Consider the following 16,952-nt stretch of genomic DNA (forward strand, 5'->3'; position numbering starts at 1 on the left):
GGAGGCTGCAATCCAAGGTCACCAGTGCAGCACTGGGAGCACCCAAAGGCAGCAAAGGAGCTGCTCTGTCCTGGGGCTTGGGCTTTGTTTTAGTTTGGACTGGAAGGGACCTCGAAGCTCATCCAGCTCCAACCCCTGCCAAGGGTGGGACCTTCCACTATCCCAGGGCACTCCAAGCCCTGTCCAGTCTGGCCTTGGACATTTCCAGGATGGGAATTCATGGCCTCTTTGGGTTTTCTACCCTGAGGGGTTCAATTCTGCACAGCTACGAGCCTGCTTTGAGCAAAGCCAGGGACGCCATGGCTGTTAGGATTTCTTTGGGATTTCACAGAAGTCAGATTTCAGAGTTTGAGGAGAAAACAAGAGGCAAAGGTAAAAGAGAGCTGGGTTCCAAACCCCACAATTAAAGAAATTGCTGCCATCACTTGTACCTTTGATCAGTCGATACCACTGTTTGCAGACAAGGGCGGCGGTTTTGTGCTCCTGGTAGGGAGAGAGGAAGGACAGGATGTATTCCAAAACCTCTTCTGGCAGCTCCAGCATCGATCTGGAGCTGGGCCTGGGCTCCTCCACCTCCAGCTCGGCGTGGGGCTCATCCTCCTGCTCCATCGTCCCTTCCACCGCGGCCTCCTCTGCATCCACGGCCATGAACCCGTCATCGTCACTGTCCGAGGAGCTGGCCATGGCATCCCACGTCACAGCTGCCAAAAGGGACACCAGGGAGGTCACACAGAGCACCAGGAACAGTCATTGTCACTGTCCGAGGAGCTGGCCATGGCATCCCACGTCACAGCTGCCAAAAGGGACACCAGGGAGGTCACAGGGAGCACCAGGAACGCACTGAGAGCTGTGTGCCACACCAGAGGGCTCTGGCACAGCAATCATCGAGTGCAGGACGTGGTTTTGGAGTTTTGCACCAGCTGAGGGTTTAGGAAAGGGCTTTCCCAGGTCACTCCATCGCTCCCCACCCTGCTGCTGCCTGCAGTGGGAAGCAGAGAGCCAAAGCCAAACCCTTGGAGCTGCTGCTCCCTCGCTGGGCACGAGGAGACATCGCCCTGCCCTGCACCGTGGGGCCCAGCTGGGATGGGGAAAGGATCCCTGTGGAACCTCACCCGAGGTGAGACAGGATCACAGCGACATTTACAGTCCCTCCACCCTGTGGAACCTGTTCTGCCAGCGAGGCTGTTTTACCCCAAACACCTCTTTGGGGAGGAAAAATGCCCTGCCTCGTTTTCACCACCCTTTTCCCTTTATTTGTGAAATACCTGCACACAGCCCTGGCTGGCAGGAGGTGAGGAAAGCAAATCCCCCAGGATTTATTGCTGATGGAAGGCTGGGATAGCAGAGGTTGTATCTCCAGCTATTCCCAACATCCCGAGTGTAAGGCGACACCTCGATGACAGAAAAGTATCATGAAATAAATCCACCTTAACGAGTGGCTGTGTCCAGTTTGGGCAGCTGGCACCGTGTGAGGTTAAATCCATGCAAATCCAGACAAACAGCCTGCCTTGAGCACAGCAGCAGCACTTTTCCCTCCCAAGGTGGCTGAGTGGAGACCAAGGGAGCAGCAGCTCCCTGAGTGCTCCTGGGTCCATAGCCCAAACCACAGTAACAGCTCCTGGGGATGACATGGGGCTTTCTTTTCCAGAAATTCCCTTTTTATCCTTTCCTAGCAAGAGGAAAGGACCAAACCAGGGCAAGCTCCCCGTTCTTGCATTGCTCAGCCTGGGTTCCTCCCAAGTCCACAAGGCAGAGGCTGCCCAGCCTTCCCCCAGCCCTGAACTGACCAGGATTGTTGGAGACAAATCCACACAGCCCATAGGATAAACTCAACCTGCAGCAGGCCAGGAAGCAAACCAGCTCCTCAAGAGGGAAGACAAGACAGCTTTTCCCTAGCATCCTCCAATATAAGAATATTATCATTATTTTTTCCAAATCCTAACTATCTCAGAAAATGTGGCTGGAAGGAATTGAAGTTATTGATATCAGGGTTTAACGTGGGTTACCTAGCAGGATAAATATCCTGATACAGAAATACCCTGGTAACAAACCCCACGTTAAACCATATCAACTTGGGTCATTGACCTGATTCATAAATGAGGTTTATTTCTCAGGAATAACCTGAGCTGCTGTTATTAATCCAGGGTTTTCCCATGCCGTGGGAATGGCAGGTGGTGGAGACACGGAGTGGGAAAGCTTTCCATGGCAACCAATTCATGCCCAGGAAAATGACAGGCGACAGCAGCAGACTCCATCGCTGTCAGGTTCCCTGATGAAGCAGCTTTGGAAAATGCACAGGGCTGTCAATCTGTGGGAGGAACCACGGCAGAACCCAGCACGTTTCCCGTGTCAGAAATCCCTGCTGGAGTCACTGCTGTGGCAGGGGAGGCTGGAACCCAAACACTGTGACAGGGGCACTGCTGCTGCTGCCAGGAACCCGCCTTACACAGAATAGGCACGAGCTCCCAGGGACTGAGGGAAAGGAAAAGTGGAGTTGTGCTGAAAAATATGAAAGAATGGAGGGTTGGGCCTTTTCCAAGCAAAGGCATCTATGGCTGGGAAGTGCCTGTGCTGGTTTCCATCCTGACACAGCATGCCAGCACTCCTGCTCGGGATGGGGCTGTGCTCCTGCACAGGATGGGGCTGTGCTCCTGCTCAGGATGGGGCTGTGCTCCAGGCTGGGATGGGGCTGTGCTCCTGCTCGGGATGGGGCTGTGCTCCAGGCTGGGATGGGGCTGTGCTCCTGCACAGGATGGGGCTGTGCTCCAGGCTGGGATGGGGCTGTGCTCCTGCTCAGGATGGGGCTGTGCTCCAGGCTGGGATGGGGCTGTGCTCCTGCTCAGGATGGGGCTGTGCTCCTGCTCAGGATGGGGCTGTGCTCCTGCTCGGGATGGAGCTGTGCTCCTGCTCAGGATGGGGCTGTGCTCCTGCTCAGGATGGGGCTGTGCTCCTGTTCAGGATGGGGCTGTGCTCCTGCACAGGATGGGGCTGTGCTCCTGCTCAGGATGGGGCTGTGCTCCTGTTCAGGATGGGGCTGTGCTCCAGGCTGGGATGGGGCTGTGCTCCAGGCTGGGACGGGGCTGTGCTCCTGCTCAGGATACAGAAGGGCAGGAGGGTCTGTCCCTCTCTCCCAGCCTGGCATCACAGAGCAGCTCCCCAGGAGGCAGAGGTTTCACATCCTCAAGCCCTGCCAGAACCCTGAGCAGGAGTTTTTGCCTCTGGCCCGGGACAGTGGGACCCTGTGGATGCTGATGGACCAGGGGGTTGTCAGGACCTTGTGTGATCCCAACAACTTTTATTTGTGCTCTAAATAATGTCCAAATCCTGCTGGAGAGGGTCATGGGAAGTGCAGGAATGCACACCCACTAGAAAGAGGTGTTTTCCAGCTAGTAAATCCCAATTTGGATCCCCTGGAGCAGGCTCAGGAATAACCCAACATGGCAGGTTGACCCCAGGCACAAAACACCAAAAATCATCTTTAAGGCTGATTTTAGAACAGCGGGAGGAGCCTCAAATAGCATATCTGAGGATGGAGAAGCTCCACTGAGTTTTGTCTGCTCTTCCCAAGCCACTTGGTAATATTATAAATATTCCAAAGCATCTCCTTTGGTAAATCCTTGTTTCCTAAACGTTTGAACATAAGGAATAACCATCCTCAGAGTTTTCACACCCACGCCGTGTTCTTTTTTGGAAGGAAAACAAGGCCAGCAATAAACCCAGCTCCCAAAAGGCAGCTCACTGTCAAAATAACCCTCCAAGCTTGACCTGTCACGGATGTGGATTTTGTTTGGAAGGGTGGGCTGGGGATAACCACCCCTGGAATGCAAAGCAAAGCCGTGTCCTAAAACCCTGCTCCAATACAGAAAAAGGAAAAAGAACCCAGGCAGTTGGCAAGAAAGAGCTAAAGCATCCCAGCAGCTCCTGCTGCCAGTTATTCAGCAGATCCATGAGGGAAAATCCCACACCTGGGGTTTTACTGGTTATTCCAGAAGCAGAACTGAGTGTTCCTGCATTTTTGGGTGATGCAAGAGGTGCTTTCTCCCTCATCCCGCCTCTCCAGGTGCTCTCTGCTTGCACCACACTGGCCTCCACTTTGTACCTGGGCTAAAATGAATCTCTGAGCACTCAAAAAGCTGCAACCAAGAGATTTAAGCAGTTGTGTCTCATCCCAAAGTAGCTGCAATCCAATTAACTCCGGGATCGGATCGAGCCCTGAAAACACCAACACATCCCCCAAACATTCCATGATATTCTGCACCCCAGAGCCCTGCTGGTCCTAGAGAAATGCCTGTCTATCCCAGCACTAGGAAGGCTTTTTGGGGTGTTCAGGAATCAGTCTGGAGCTGGAGCAAGGAGGAGTGGAGCTGCTCCAGGAAGCGCTGGCAGGGCAGCGGGAGCGCCGATGGAATCTGCCTGCCCTTTCCTGAAAGCTGCGTCTCTGCCAGCTGGCAAAACATTTCATAATCCTTTTCCTCCTTCCAGAGCACTTCCATTTTCCCTCTCTCCCCTCCTGAAATTAGTTAAGAACCTGCTATTTATTCCTGAAGTAATTATCTGGAACAAACAGCTGAAGAATATTAAGTGGATGCAAAAATAACCCCACTGGGTTGAAGCACTGCTCCAAACCTGCTCCTGCAAATCCCCTCTTGGTCCAAGGAGCTTTTCCTACCTGCAGGCCCCTCTCCTGGTCCCATGGACCCAAAGCTCAGGTGTGGGTGGCACTGGTGGCTCCCTCCTCTTCTCCACAACTGCCAGCTGCTTCAGGAAGTGCTTGAACCTGCAGGGTTCCTGACCTGCCCTTTTCCCTCCTCTTTTTATGGATTTTATGGAAAAAAAGCCTCCAAGAGCAAGCTGTTGAATGGCAATGAGAGGCTGAGCACTGATCCTGAGTCAGAGCACTGCAGACACAGGGAATGCTCATTTCCACAAGGAATGCTCCCTCCAAGGAGGAACAAAACAAAACAAAACATTCCAGGTGTGTGAGAGGACCCAGCCCGGCTGGGCCAGGGCTTGGGCTGCCAGGAGAGAGGGATTTCATTGCACCTGGCAATCAGGAGCCCTCGTGGTAATTTGGGGGTGGAAGGCAGCAGCTGTCTCCAACCTGCTCCAGACTCTTCCTCATACTTTGGAATGGCTTTTTCCGCGTGCCAGCGTCTCCAGGGGACACTCTGGGGACAGCCACACTTCTGGCTGATTCTCTGCCCCAGTTCAAATAAAAATCCTCTTCCAGCAGACAGAAATGGTTCATTTTTTCTTTAAAAAAATCTTATCTCTATGGGAAGGATTCTTTCCACATTTTCAGTATTTTTGTGTTTGTCTCCCCAGCTGTGCCATCAAGGACTTCACCTGCAGCTTTCCCTGATCCTGGTTTTGCTCTAAAAGAAGCCCTGAGACTTTTTCTGGGGTGAAAAGAGGAAAATCCAGCACTATTTGCAAGGAGAAGCACAATGTTTTATAAAAGCAGCAGCACAGGGAGTGACAGGTCCGTGGGAACCACGGGATTCAGGACTGGGATAAACACCATTAAATAAAACAACATCTCCAGTCCTCCCTAACCTGCAGCAGCTGGAACTGATCCTTTTGGAAATCAACTGCTGGGCAAGCTCAACAATGGGGGAAAAAAAGCAGGTTTTAGTCCAAAAAAAGAAAATACAGCCTCTGGGAAGCTGTGGGATGAGCAGTATCCTGTCTGTGCAGAGCGAGACCTCAGGAACCCCGGCACCATGGACGGTCCTTATCCCTGCAAAACAGGCAATTCCAAGGGTTCTCCGAAGAACTGCTTCTCCCACCTTTTTTTTTTTTTCCCCAACATAAAATTGTTTTTCTTTCACACAAGTCACCCAGGAAAAGAAAGGATTCCAAAATTCCATCTGCAAGGTTGAAAATTCCACCATTTCTCTGTCAGCACAACCTCCCTGTGATGGTTTTGCCTGTTAGAACCGTGGGTTTAGGGACTTCAGGAAAAAAAAAAATCCAAATGACATCATTTTTACTGCTGCCCATTGTCCTGGAACTGCACCACTGCAGCTGAATTTTGGTTGATATTTCTGTAATAAAAAGGTACCAAGATCCCAGGAATTCCTCCCAGCCCAGTGATGAGCTGATCCTTGGCTATTCCAGATTCCTGCTCATTTTTTCCCCAAGGTTTCAGTTCAAAAATAAGCAGCAGTGTGACATTACACAGCAGGATTTATTGCACAAACAGCAAAGCAACCTACAAATAAATCCTGCTGAATCTGTTTTCCCACAAAATGAATGCCCTGAAACCCAGAATGAAAATGTGGGGGGTTATCCTGGATTTATTGGAGGAATACAAACCAGGGAGCTGAGGTTTGAGGGACTTTTTGGTGTGGGGCTCACAGGAAAAGGGGAAGCAGAGTTTAATGACACCACACTTGAGGTGTCTGTAGGGAAATCATCATTATTATTGTTATTATCATTATAAAACCTCATAAATGGCTCCAAAGTGTAATAAAGTATTAATAAATATGAAGTAATATGCAGGAAATTTAGAATGGAAGCATGAGGAAAACACTTCAACTGACCCAAAATCCAGCCTGGTTTTGCTCACATGAAAAAGAAATCTGAAAACAATTCCTGGCAGTTCTGTATTTGCCTTCCCACACCAAAAAAGACAATCCTTAAATATCCCTGCAAAAAGCCATGAAAAAAGCCAAAATCTTCACCATCCACGAACCCCTCCACTTGTTATGGATGCATGAATTTGGAGAATTTCCATGTTTTTGGATAATAATATTACCCTTGAAAGAGCTGGATTTGTTTCAAATCTGCCAAAACTTGCCTTGCCAAGCCCTGGCATCACAAGAGGAGCTGCTTGGGTGCAATAATCGGCTGCTCCCTTTTCCTGTGCTCCCGAAATCCCCTAAATTTAGTAGGAAATGAGGAGAATTTCGGGCTCACACACTCCCTCTGCCGGCCCCCGCCAAGCCCTGAATTCCAATTATCACCTCAGCTTTTCCCAGCAAACAAATCCTGTTCCATCTGCAAACTGAACTCCCTGCAAGCCCCAAAACCCGGAATAACCCCTAAGCAAGCAAACAGAAGCCTTTGAGGGTGGAAAATTGAGGTTTTTCAAGGAAAAAGGGCAGCTGCTCCTCCTGGTGCAACATCCGCTGTAGGAGGATGAACTTTACAGGATAAAAACATTTATTCAAACCTGCTCAGGATGATTTACTGGCAAGAATTCCCGATCAGGAATGCTGAGCAAACCCACACTGGGAGATCCTGGGAATTGCTGTGGCCCCTCGCTTCACCAGGAGAGCACAGGAGCTCCTGGACAAGCTCTTGGGAAGCTGTGGAGAATTGTCTGTGAGCCTGTGAGAATGTCACAGCATTCCCTGAGTCCTACACCCCCTGACACCTCCCAAAGTCACCAAAACTGGTTCATCTGCACAAATGAAGGGAATTTATAATGGAACCATGAGGAAAACACAGCCACCGACCTAAATCCAGCCCACTTCTGCTCACCTGAAAAACCAGCCTGAAAACACAACTCCTGCAAGTTCTGGGTTTCCATCCAGCCCAATGCCCAGTTCCAACTGCCCAGGCAGAATAACCAAATAAAAAACGTGGAGATATCTCAGGAAAGGGCTTCTTAACAAAACACCCAAACATCCTGGATGCCTTCATTCCCCATTTTCTGACTGGCTGCATTAGGGGCGTGTGGGTTTATTTTATTAAAGTCCATTCTCTGCAGAGCAGCAGTGGGGGATGCCCAGGGTGTCTCCCAGTGCCATTCCCAGGGAAGGCATTGTCCCCACGTGTCCTGCAGGAAAGGTGAGTGCTGGAGCTTCCTTGGCTGGGAGAGCCCTGGAGCTCATCCAGCTCCTGCAGCTCCTGCAGCCCCCAGGCAGCTGGGGAGCAGGAAAATGGCATTTCCTACCCTGCATTGCTCAGGATGGGGGTGTCAGGCCTCCTCCTCCTCCTCCTCTGTCTCTGGGATTTGGAGCTCTCTTACCTTTGCTGGGAATGCTCCCAGTCCCTTTCCAGTCTCAGGGAACTTGGGGGCACTGAGGATCGTGGAATCATGGAATGGTTTGGGTTGGGAGGGACCTTCAAGCTCATCTCATTCCATGGGCAGGGACACCTCCCACTGTCCCAGGTGGCTCCAAGCCCCAGTTTCCAGCCTGGCCTTGGGCACTGCCAGGGATCCAGGGGCAGCCACAGCTGCTCTGGGCACCCTGTGCCAGGGCCTGCCCGCCCTCACAGGGAAGGATTTATCCCAATATCCCACCTGAACCTACTGGATCCTAGAGCAGGATCCTTGAGGCCTTCCTGCTCCTGTTGAACCAGGCAGAGGGGGCAGCAGGATCAGGAATCAGTGAGAGGGAAAGCAAAGCAAGCTTTGCTTCCAAAAATCCATCGAGGGCTGGACACAGGACTCCCTTCAGAAACCAGCAGCACTTCCAGAAGCTGGGAACAAGCAGGACTCACATCTCACTGCTGTGCACAGAACCCAGGCAATCTCTGGTGGGACAACCAGGCAGGATTGTGGGGTCCAACACTGCTGCAAACTCGGGTTGGATGTTTTGCAGTGGGAACAAAGGATGGAGTTTCAGGAAAATGAAGCCAAACACAGCCAGGTCAAGGTCAGCGTTTTTCTGCTGTGGGTGCTCATGCTCCAGTCTCTGGTTCTCCATCATGACATGGTTATGGCAGCACTCACACATCCATCACAGAATCATGGAATTGGTAAGGCTGGAAAAACCCTACACGGTCACTGAATCCATTGTTCCCCCAGCACTGCCATGTCCCCAAGTGCCACATCCTGGGACCAGCCAGGGACCATCGGCCTCTTGCCCACCTGGGCACACCTGGCTCCGTTCCAGCCCCAGGCAGCGGAAAGAAGGAGCTGAGGGGTGTAACAATATTATTTTTGCAATAAACAAAGTTATTCTTCAGCCCAGATTTACCAACCACAACCTTCCTCTCCCCACAAAAACACACAAGTCACGAACAGCCCCCAGACCTTGCACCCAAAGCAAAGATGAGCTCAAGGCTACTGACTTTCAAGCCATAAAAAGAGAAAGATATACTCTAAAAACCCATTTCATTGCAGCCTGGCTGGCCAAGGTTTGATTGGAATCGACGCCCAGGGCTTTCAGACACACTGCTGACTCGGCAGTGGGGCTGATGCAATGTTTCTGTTAGCAAGCAGGACACCAGGACACCCACCACCACCTGCACATGGACACTACCAGGGATGAGCACCCCAAACTGCCCTCCCAGGACACAGCAGTGTGTCACACACACCCAAATGGTGCTTTTGGGATGCCCATGGGCTGTGTCTCGCACCAAACCTGCCTGTGCTCCCCTTCATGCCCAGCCCTGCCGTTCCCCTTTGATGGAAGCTCCCAAGCAGGGATAAACCATCCCCAGCAGTGCCCAGAAGCAGGGCAGGATCACACCGAGGGGGTTTACAGGCAGATCTGTTTGTTAAACACAGCAAAACAATTATGGAAGGTATTTTCCCTCTCTCAGGTGGAACAAAAGGAGTTTCCATCACAGACAGACGCCTGGTCTGACCACAGAGACACAACCTGAAACGATGCCTCCAATATTCCAGCCTTCCACATTCCACAGCTAACCCCATTCTGCAGGTAAAGGAACAAAAGCCACAAGAAGTTGGGGTTAGCAAAGCCTCTGCAGCAGGGGATTCAGGGAGCAGAGGTCTGCAGCTCCCTGTGCTGGGCTGCTGCCTCCCCAGAGCTCAAAGGGCTGTGCAGACAGCTGGGAACAGAAGGGAGCTGCCAGAAACACAGGAAGGGACTTTTTACAGAGCCTGGGGTACCAGGACAAGAGGAATGGTTTCCCACTGAGAGAGAGGAGGTTCAGATGGGATATGGGGAAGAAATTCTTCCCTGTGAGGGTGGGCAGGCCCTGGCACAGGGTGCCCAGAGCAGCTGTGGCTGCCCCTGGATCCCTGGCAGTGCCCAAGGCCAGGCTGGATGGGGCTGGGAGCAGCCTGGGACAGTGGGAGGTGTCCCTGCCATGGCAGGGGTGGCACTGGGGGGGCTTTAAGGTCCCTCCCAACCCAAACCATCCCATGATTCTTTGCTGCCCTAATAAAAACCTAAAAAGGAGATGGGAAGTGTGATATTCCTGAAAAGCAAACAGTGTGTCCTTGAGCCCCATGGAGGTGCTGGAGTGTGTGCAGTCCAAAGGTGCTGGAATTCATGGCTGGGCTTTATTAGCAGAAAATGTGAATTAGGGAGGGCAGACACCCACCAGCCTCTGCAATTGCAGCCTATGGAGCCCTCACTGTGCTGTGCAATGGGGATGGAGAGAAGAACCTACAAGCCTAAAGGTCTATGGTGAGATGTTGGTGTAGGCAAAGAGCAGTGCTGGGAAAAAAAAAAAGGCTGGGAAAGAGGGAACACGAGGGAAACACCAGCTTCACCACAGGACTGACCTTGAGGCATCCCAGTTCCTTGCTCAGAACCCCAGGGAGCCAGTGTGAGCTTGGTGCTTTGCAGGCAGACAGCATCCCTGGGATTCCCTGTCAGTGGAGCTGGGAGCTGCTCTCTTGGAGCTCCACTCCTGCCAGACACACTGCACAGAACCATGGAATGTCCTGAGCTGGAAGGGACCCACAGGGATCAAATCCAACCCCTGGCCCTGCACAGACACCCCAACAATCCCAGCCTGTCCTGGAGCTCTGGCAGCCCCAGGGCTGGGACCATTCCCTGGGCAGCCTGGGCAGTGCCAGCACCCTCTGGGGAAGAGCCTTTCCTGAGCTCCAGCCCAAACCCCCTGGCCCAGCTCCAGCCCTTCCCTGGGTGCTGTCCCTGCTCACAGAGAAGAGATCAGAGCTGCCCCTCCACATCTCCCCCCCAAACCAGCACCTCAGAGGGGGAAAATCCCAACCAGTTCCCAGCAAACAGCAGGCAATGAGCAGCAGAGGATTGCCTGGAATCTCTGAGGGGTAAAGCAGATTGGAGGGGACGGATCTGAGGTGCAGACCAGCCCCAGGGTGGTGGCAGTGCAACCCTGTTATTACAGAACTGGAAGGATTGCTCTGCGTGCCCTTGGAGCCCTGGTGTGAAAGGAGGGAGCAATGGGACTAAATGCACAGGGAATCTCAGCACAGGGAGGTGTGAGGGGCTGGGAACAGCACCCACAAACCACCAGGCAAACCCCAACCACAGCTGAGCCAGGACTGGAAAATACAACCCAGGGATTGCATTTGGAACAGATTCCATGAGTCTGACCCACCCAATGGGCTGGAGGAGGATTTGCAGCACTTTCCACTGATTTGAGCATAATAAATAAGAGCACTTGTTCTTGTTTTGTACAGGATTTTCTTATTCCTCAGCTAATGGGAAAGGCAATGCATGGGGAAGCAGAAGCACTGGATATTGAGGAAAGCAGGAGCCATCCTTCCATCCCTTGTGCCATGCCTCAAGCCTGGGTGTTCAGGGAGGCTTAAATATCAAATACTAAGAAAGAGACAACAAAAAAGTGCAGTCAGATCCACATTATGTTAATCAGCAAACAAAAATTCAGGGAAATTGTGCAAATTTCAAGTTCACCTCTACCATTCAACAACAAAATGAGCTTCCCAAGATGTCCCTTTGTTACCATCCTGTCACCACAACAATCACCATTAACCAGCGCCATGGGGCAAATCCCTGATCATCACACAGTGTGATGGGACCTCAAAGCATCCAGCAGTCCTGCTCAGAGCAGGCCACAGCATCCCCTGCGCCCCTCCAGAGACCCAAGGTGTCTGCAAAAACCCAAAATCTGGGAGCTTTCAGGAATTCCCAGCAGCTCCTGGGACTGGCAAAGGAAACGCCGGGCCCAAGAGCAGCTCTGGGAAGGGCAGCACGGATTAAAGGTGGCAGGAATTCCACAGTGCTGCTGCTTCAGAGGGAGCTGCACCTGAAGGCTTCTCACACCTGGAAGGGTTCTCTCCTTCCAGGTGTTTTGGGCAGCTGGCAAAAGGTTCTGGTGTGCATCCAGCACCAGGGATAAGAAAAGGCAGCGATTCCCAGGGCCAGCCCCTTCCCTGGAAGCTCAGCGTGAGGATAACGGCACCCAAAGGGTTCGTGAGTCTCTTTTAAAGCACAAATAAATCACACTGCAGGCTCTCCAGAGTGACACAAACCCAGCTGGAATGATTAATCCGTGTCCCAGATTCCCTGATGTGAGAAGTTTGGGGATGGACAGTTCTTCCCACAGCCACCCTGACTTCACAGAGAGATTCTGACATTTCTGAGCTGCTTTTCATTCAGAAAACCCCAAATCACTTCTCAAATCAGAGATCTTTTTACCCAGAAAACCCCAAATCACTCCTCAAACCAGAGATTATCTTTTGCCCACTGAAACCTAATAGGAGTCAAAATCATGGAATGGTTCAGGTTAGAAAGGACCTTAAAGCTCATCCCATTCCCTGCCATGGACAGGGACACCTTCTAGATTTGCTCCAAGCCCCATCCAACCTGGCCTGGAAAGAGAAGCTCCAAATAAATAAAAGCAGCCCTGCCAACTTACCTTAAGCCTCCAAAACCCCAAATTGTGGCAAAACTGGCACAGGTACAAGACACAATGAGGCAGGGAAATGCTTCCAAAGGAGTCTGGAACCCAGGGAGAGATGCAGTGCATTGCAATTGCCAATTGCTGGTGCCTGAGCTGCATCCACGTTTCCCATGGGGGGAAAACGAGGATTCTCAGTCACGGATGTTGCAGTGGGAGTTCAGCAAGCAAAGATAAATATTTAAAGATTGCCATAGAAATGGGGGAGAGAACACAATCCAGAGCAGCTCCTGAAGCAGCAAATTCCTGACAGGAAGAGCCCTGATTCCTGCAGGTTGCTCCACACGAGCCACGTTTTTCACGTGGATGTGTCACCCCTGCTTTGCTTTGATCCAGCAAGGCAGGCGAGTTCAAAAGGAATTCTGACCTGGATTTCCCAACTCCATCACAAGCTGTGCTGGCTGCTCCTGGCAGCACAGCCTGGATGCTGCTGGGGACAGCCCAGAGACACCGGCGGGAAACGCGCTCGGGAGGGAGCCCCTGCCTGGAGAAACAGCCCTGGAGCACACCAGCACTTCCCAGAGGCCTCTTCCCAGCTTTTATCTGCATTTGGGCCAAACCTGAGTCTGCCTCCAGCTCCAATACCTTTCTTAAGCCCTCACAGCCATCTCCAGGTGATGCTGCCTTTCCCGAGTCAGAGCCTGAAGCGTACCCACCTCCAGCCTTAGGAAAATCCTGACTGGATGTTTTCCAACAAAGCCTGCCCTGTCGGAACACACCGGGAAAAATCACTTCCCTTGGAGGCGCAGCTCTGTTTACACAGAGAGTGGGAAGCCTTTTCCAGCAGCCCTCGCTCACATCCTGTGGAAGTGGCTGGGATGGAAGCGGGCTGTGCCCAAACCCAGCACCTCCTGGAAGCCCTGGGAACACAACTCCATGGATCTAGGAATGCACAATCAGAGCATCCCTGAACTGGGAATGCACAGCCAGACCATCCCTGAACTGGGAATGCACAGCCAGAGCTTCCCTGAGCTGGGAATGCACAGCCACACCATCCCCAAACTGGGAATGCACAGCCACACCATCCCCAAACTGGGAATGCACAGCCAGACCATCCCTGAACTGGGAATGCACAGCCACACCATCCCTGAGCTGGGAATGCACAGCCAGACCATCCCTGAACTGGGAATGCACAGCCACACCACCCCCGAGCTGGGAATGCACAGCCAGACCATCCCTGAACTGGGAATGCACAGCCACACCATCCCCAAACTGGGAATGCACAGCCAGACCATCCCTGAACTGGGAATGCACAGCCACACCATCCCCAAACTGGGAATGCACAGCCACACCCGAGAATGCCCCACACCAGCTGGGAATGCACAGCCACACATCCCAACTAAATCTCGTTGAAACACCAGACCAATGAAAGAACTGCTCCCCAAACTGGGAATGCACAGCCACACCATCCCTGAACTGGGAATGCACAGCCACACCATCCCTGAGCTCCCACTCCAAACCTGTCACTCCTGGCAGACGTGCAGACTGTATGCACTGCATTTCCTGGGGTTAAGGACGGGATGAGGAGCACATCCCAGCTGCAAACACCTCAGCAGAAGGTGCCCAATGCAGTGGCTGGAATCCCAAATCCCAGGTCAGCCGCGTTCAGCAGTGGGAATAAACCAACCCCACCTTCATTCCAAGCCCAGGCAGGGCAGGAGCACGTGTCCTGCAGGTGAGCTTCCCCCAGGGGCTGCTCCCACAGCCAAATGCAGGGAAAAACGGAGTCTAGTGAATAAAGGCTGGAGTAAACTGCAATTAAAATTGAAAATCATACACTCTGTCTGTAAAAACCCACGAGAGAAAATGGTAAAACTGTCTGGAGTCTTTCTGAACCCAAGAGCTTCACCTGCCGCCCTGGAAAAGCAATGCTGGTGCTGCCTGGGTGGAGTCACCTGTCAGGGAACACGCCGGGGAGCACAGCAGGAAAAACACACACAAACATCCCTGCCACGCCAAAACAGCCACGGGATGTGGCTCTGCCACCGCCCCACACACAGCTCCAGCAGAACACACCGAGTCCAACACCATGGAACAACACAAGACAGGCACCACCCTGCCCTGGAAAAGTGTCCAGGCTGGACGGGGCTTGGAGAGACCTGGGAGAGGGGAAGGTGCCCCTGCCCGTGGCAGGGATGGTCTGCAAGGCCCTTCCAACCCAAACCCTTCTGGATTTCATGAAACAGCTGGAATTCTGCCCAAGATTTTGCTCTCTTCTCTACTTGTGACACCAAGGAAACACCAAGCCCGAGGGACACAACCTGAGGGAAAAATCCCGGTTTTCAGCCTTTCTCTGGCATCAGCACAAGGAAAAGGAAGGAGAGATGGTGGTGGGAACACCCAGGGCTGTGGGAATGAGGAAACCTCCCACTCTGGCACTTGCTCTACACACAGGCCAGGCCCCGGCTGAGGGGCTATGTCGCGATATAAAGCACTTTGTCAGGACACCGCGGCACCGCCCCGGGAGGCTCCGCTCCCGAAGGACAGGTGGGGAAAGGCCCCTTCCCAGCCAGCAGCTCCTCCAGGGGAATTCACCGCAATTCCCGTCCCTTCCAGCTGCTGACCCGAGCCGGCTCCCGGGCATGATTAAAGCCAGCCGAGCACAAACGACATTCCCGGCGATCCCGGGGTTATCTCCCATTCCCGACTCCCCTTTTGTTCCTCTCCGAGCATTCCCCGGAGTTCAGGTCATTACCAGCGAGACAGCCCGGCCCTGCTCCCGCTCCTCCGGAGAGATGCCCGGCCCCAGCGAGTGGGAAAGGCGACTGGGAAAGCCGAGAGAGGCTGGGCACGATGAGATAATGCATCGCTCCTGCCGAGCCCTGCAGCGCTGCTCAGCCCAGCCCAGCCCCGCCGTGACAAGAACAGCAGCCCAAAATCAATCCGAACCACGTCCCCAAAGCCCCGAGCGGAGACAACGGCGAGCGACAGCCCAAAGGACACCCCAAAGCCCAGGGCTGGGCATCTCGGCTGCTCCCAGACCGCGATCCCGTTCCCAACCCGGGGCATGGACACAGAGCCGGCCGCGGAGCCAGGGGAGAGGCGGCTCCACGCCGAGAGCAAGCGGGGACTGAGCCCCACCTTTGTTTTCACACCAACCCAACGCGAGCTGAGGTTTTGGGGACACCCCCCAGCCACGTCTGCCCTGAAAGAGCCGTGGATCCCCCTCTAAAAACCATACTTGTCCCCAGACAGCCGTATTTCCCCACAAGAAAAGCTGTTTATGTTCTCCCCATAAAAGCCGTATTTACCCCCAAAAAATGCCATTTCCCCCCACTGCCAGCCTGTGCCTTGGCACTGCCCCGTGCCAGCACTGAATTTTGGGGAAAGAGAGCTTTTAGGGGGAAAATGGGGCTTTTCTTCTTCTTCTTATTTTTTTTTTTTGGGGGGGGGGGGAACTATGGCTTTTTTGGGGGAAGGATGGAATTTGGGGGGGCAAACATGGCATTTAAGGGAAGACATAGCTTTTCAGGAGGAAAATAGAGATCTTAGGAGAGAAACGTGTCTTTTTGGGGAAAACACGAGGTTTTCTAAGGAATCGTGGCTTTTAGGGACAACATATGGCTTTTCTGGGGAAACGCGAGGTTTTTGGGGAAACGTCTTTTTTGGGGGGAAGCATGTATTTTAGGGGAGGAAACATATGGCATATTGGGGAAGAAACATTGCTTTCAGGGGAGGAAGCTTGGCTTTTTGGGAAGGAAACACGGCTTTCAGGGGGCAACACGGCTTTTTTAGGGGGCAACTCGGCTTTTTTAGGGTCAAGCTTCACTCTCTCCCCGCCCTGAGGGAGCCCCCGGGGCCGCCTTCCCCTCGCACCCCGGAGCTGGGAAGGGGCTTCCCTCTCCCAGAAGGGGCTACACCCACCCCGTGGGCTCTGCCCTCCGCAGCGACCCCCAAAACGCTGTGAGGGGCTGGCACAGGGGCTCCCCCCACCCTCCACCCTCCAATGTGGCCCCCTCCACACCAGGCCTGTCCCGCCCCGAGGGGCCCGTCCCGCCGCCCCGCTCCCCAGGGAAGGGTCCCGCCCGGGGAAGCCGCACCGCCGGGCCGCTCTCACCTGCTGCCGGGCCGGGCCGGGCCGAGCCGGGCCGGGCCCTCAGGGCTGCGGGCGGCGGGGCCGCTGCGTCGCCCCGGTGACGGCTCCGACCGGCGCCGCCATCTTCCCTCCCCGCCCTCCCGCCGCTGCCCCGGCCGCGCCGGCCGCGCACTGCGCAGGCGCGGGGCCGCCCCCGGGATCACGTGGTGATGGGGCGCGCATGGGGCGGTGTTATGGTGGCGCCATGATGGGAAGGTCAAGTCTTCCTTTCGCGGCGCAGGGCGGGGGCCGCCATGTTTGGATGGTCCCGCCGCCATGTTGGGACGGTCCCAGCGCCATGTTGGGCGAGGCGGGCGGG

General features: G+C 53.7%; 1 protein-coding gene across 2 annotated transcripts in view; it reads right to left on the reverse strand.

The window, feature by feature from the left end:
- The window catches only part of FBXO42 (F-box protein 42), a 48,135-nt gene extending 31,418 nt beyond the window's left edge, over positions 1-16,717 (reverse strand). Inside the window, exons 1-2 of one of the 2 annotated variants that reach the window (XM_030963665.1) lie at positions 16,616-16,717; positions 432-701 (exon numbers count right to left, since the gene is read on the reverse strand). In XM_030963665.1, coding sequence (XP_030819525.1) covers positions 432-684 — 253 coding nt within the window. In that variant the 5' untranslated portion in view covers positions 685-701; positions 16,616-16,717. Of the gene's footprint in view, positions 1-431; positions 702-14,018; positions 14,059-16,615 lie in introns of those variants that run through there. The other variant, XM_030963664.1, reaches the window with a different exon arrangement.
- Positions 16,718-16,952: the final 235 nt, after the last annotated feature.

Source organism: Camarhynchus parvulus, chromosome 21 (genome assembly GCF_901933205.1).
Source record: "Camarhynchus parvulus chromosome 21, STF_HiC, whole genome shotgun sequence".
NCBI classification, from domain to species: domain Eukaryota; kingdom Metazoa; phylum Chordata; class Aves; order Passeriformes; family Thraupidae; genus Camarhynchus; species Camarhynchus parvulus.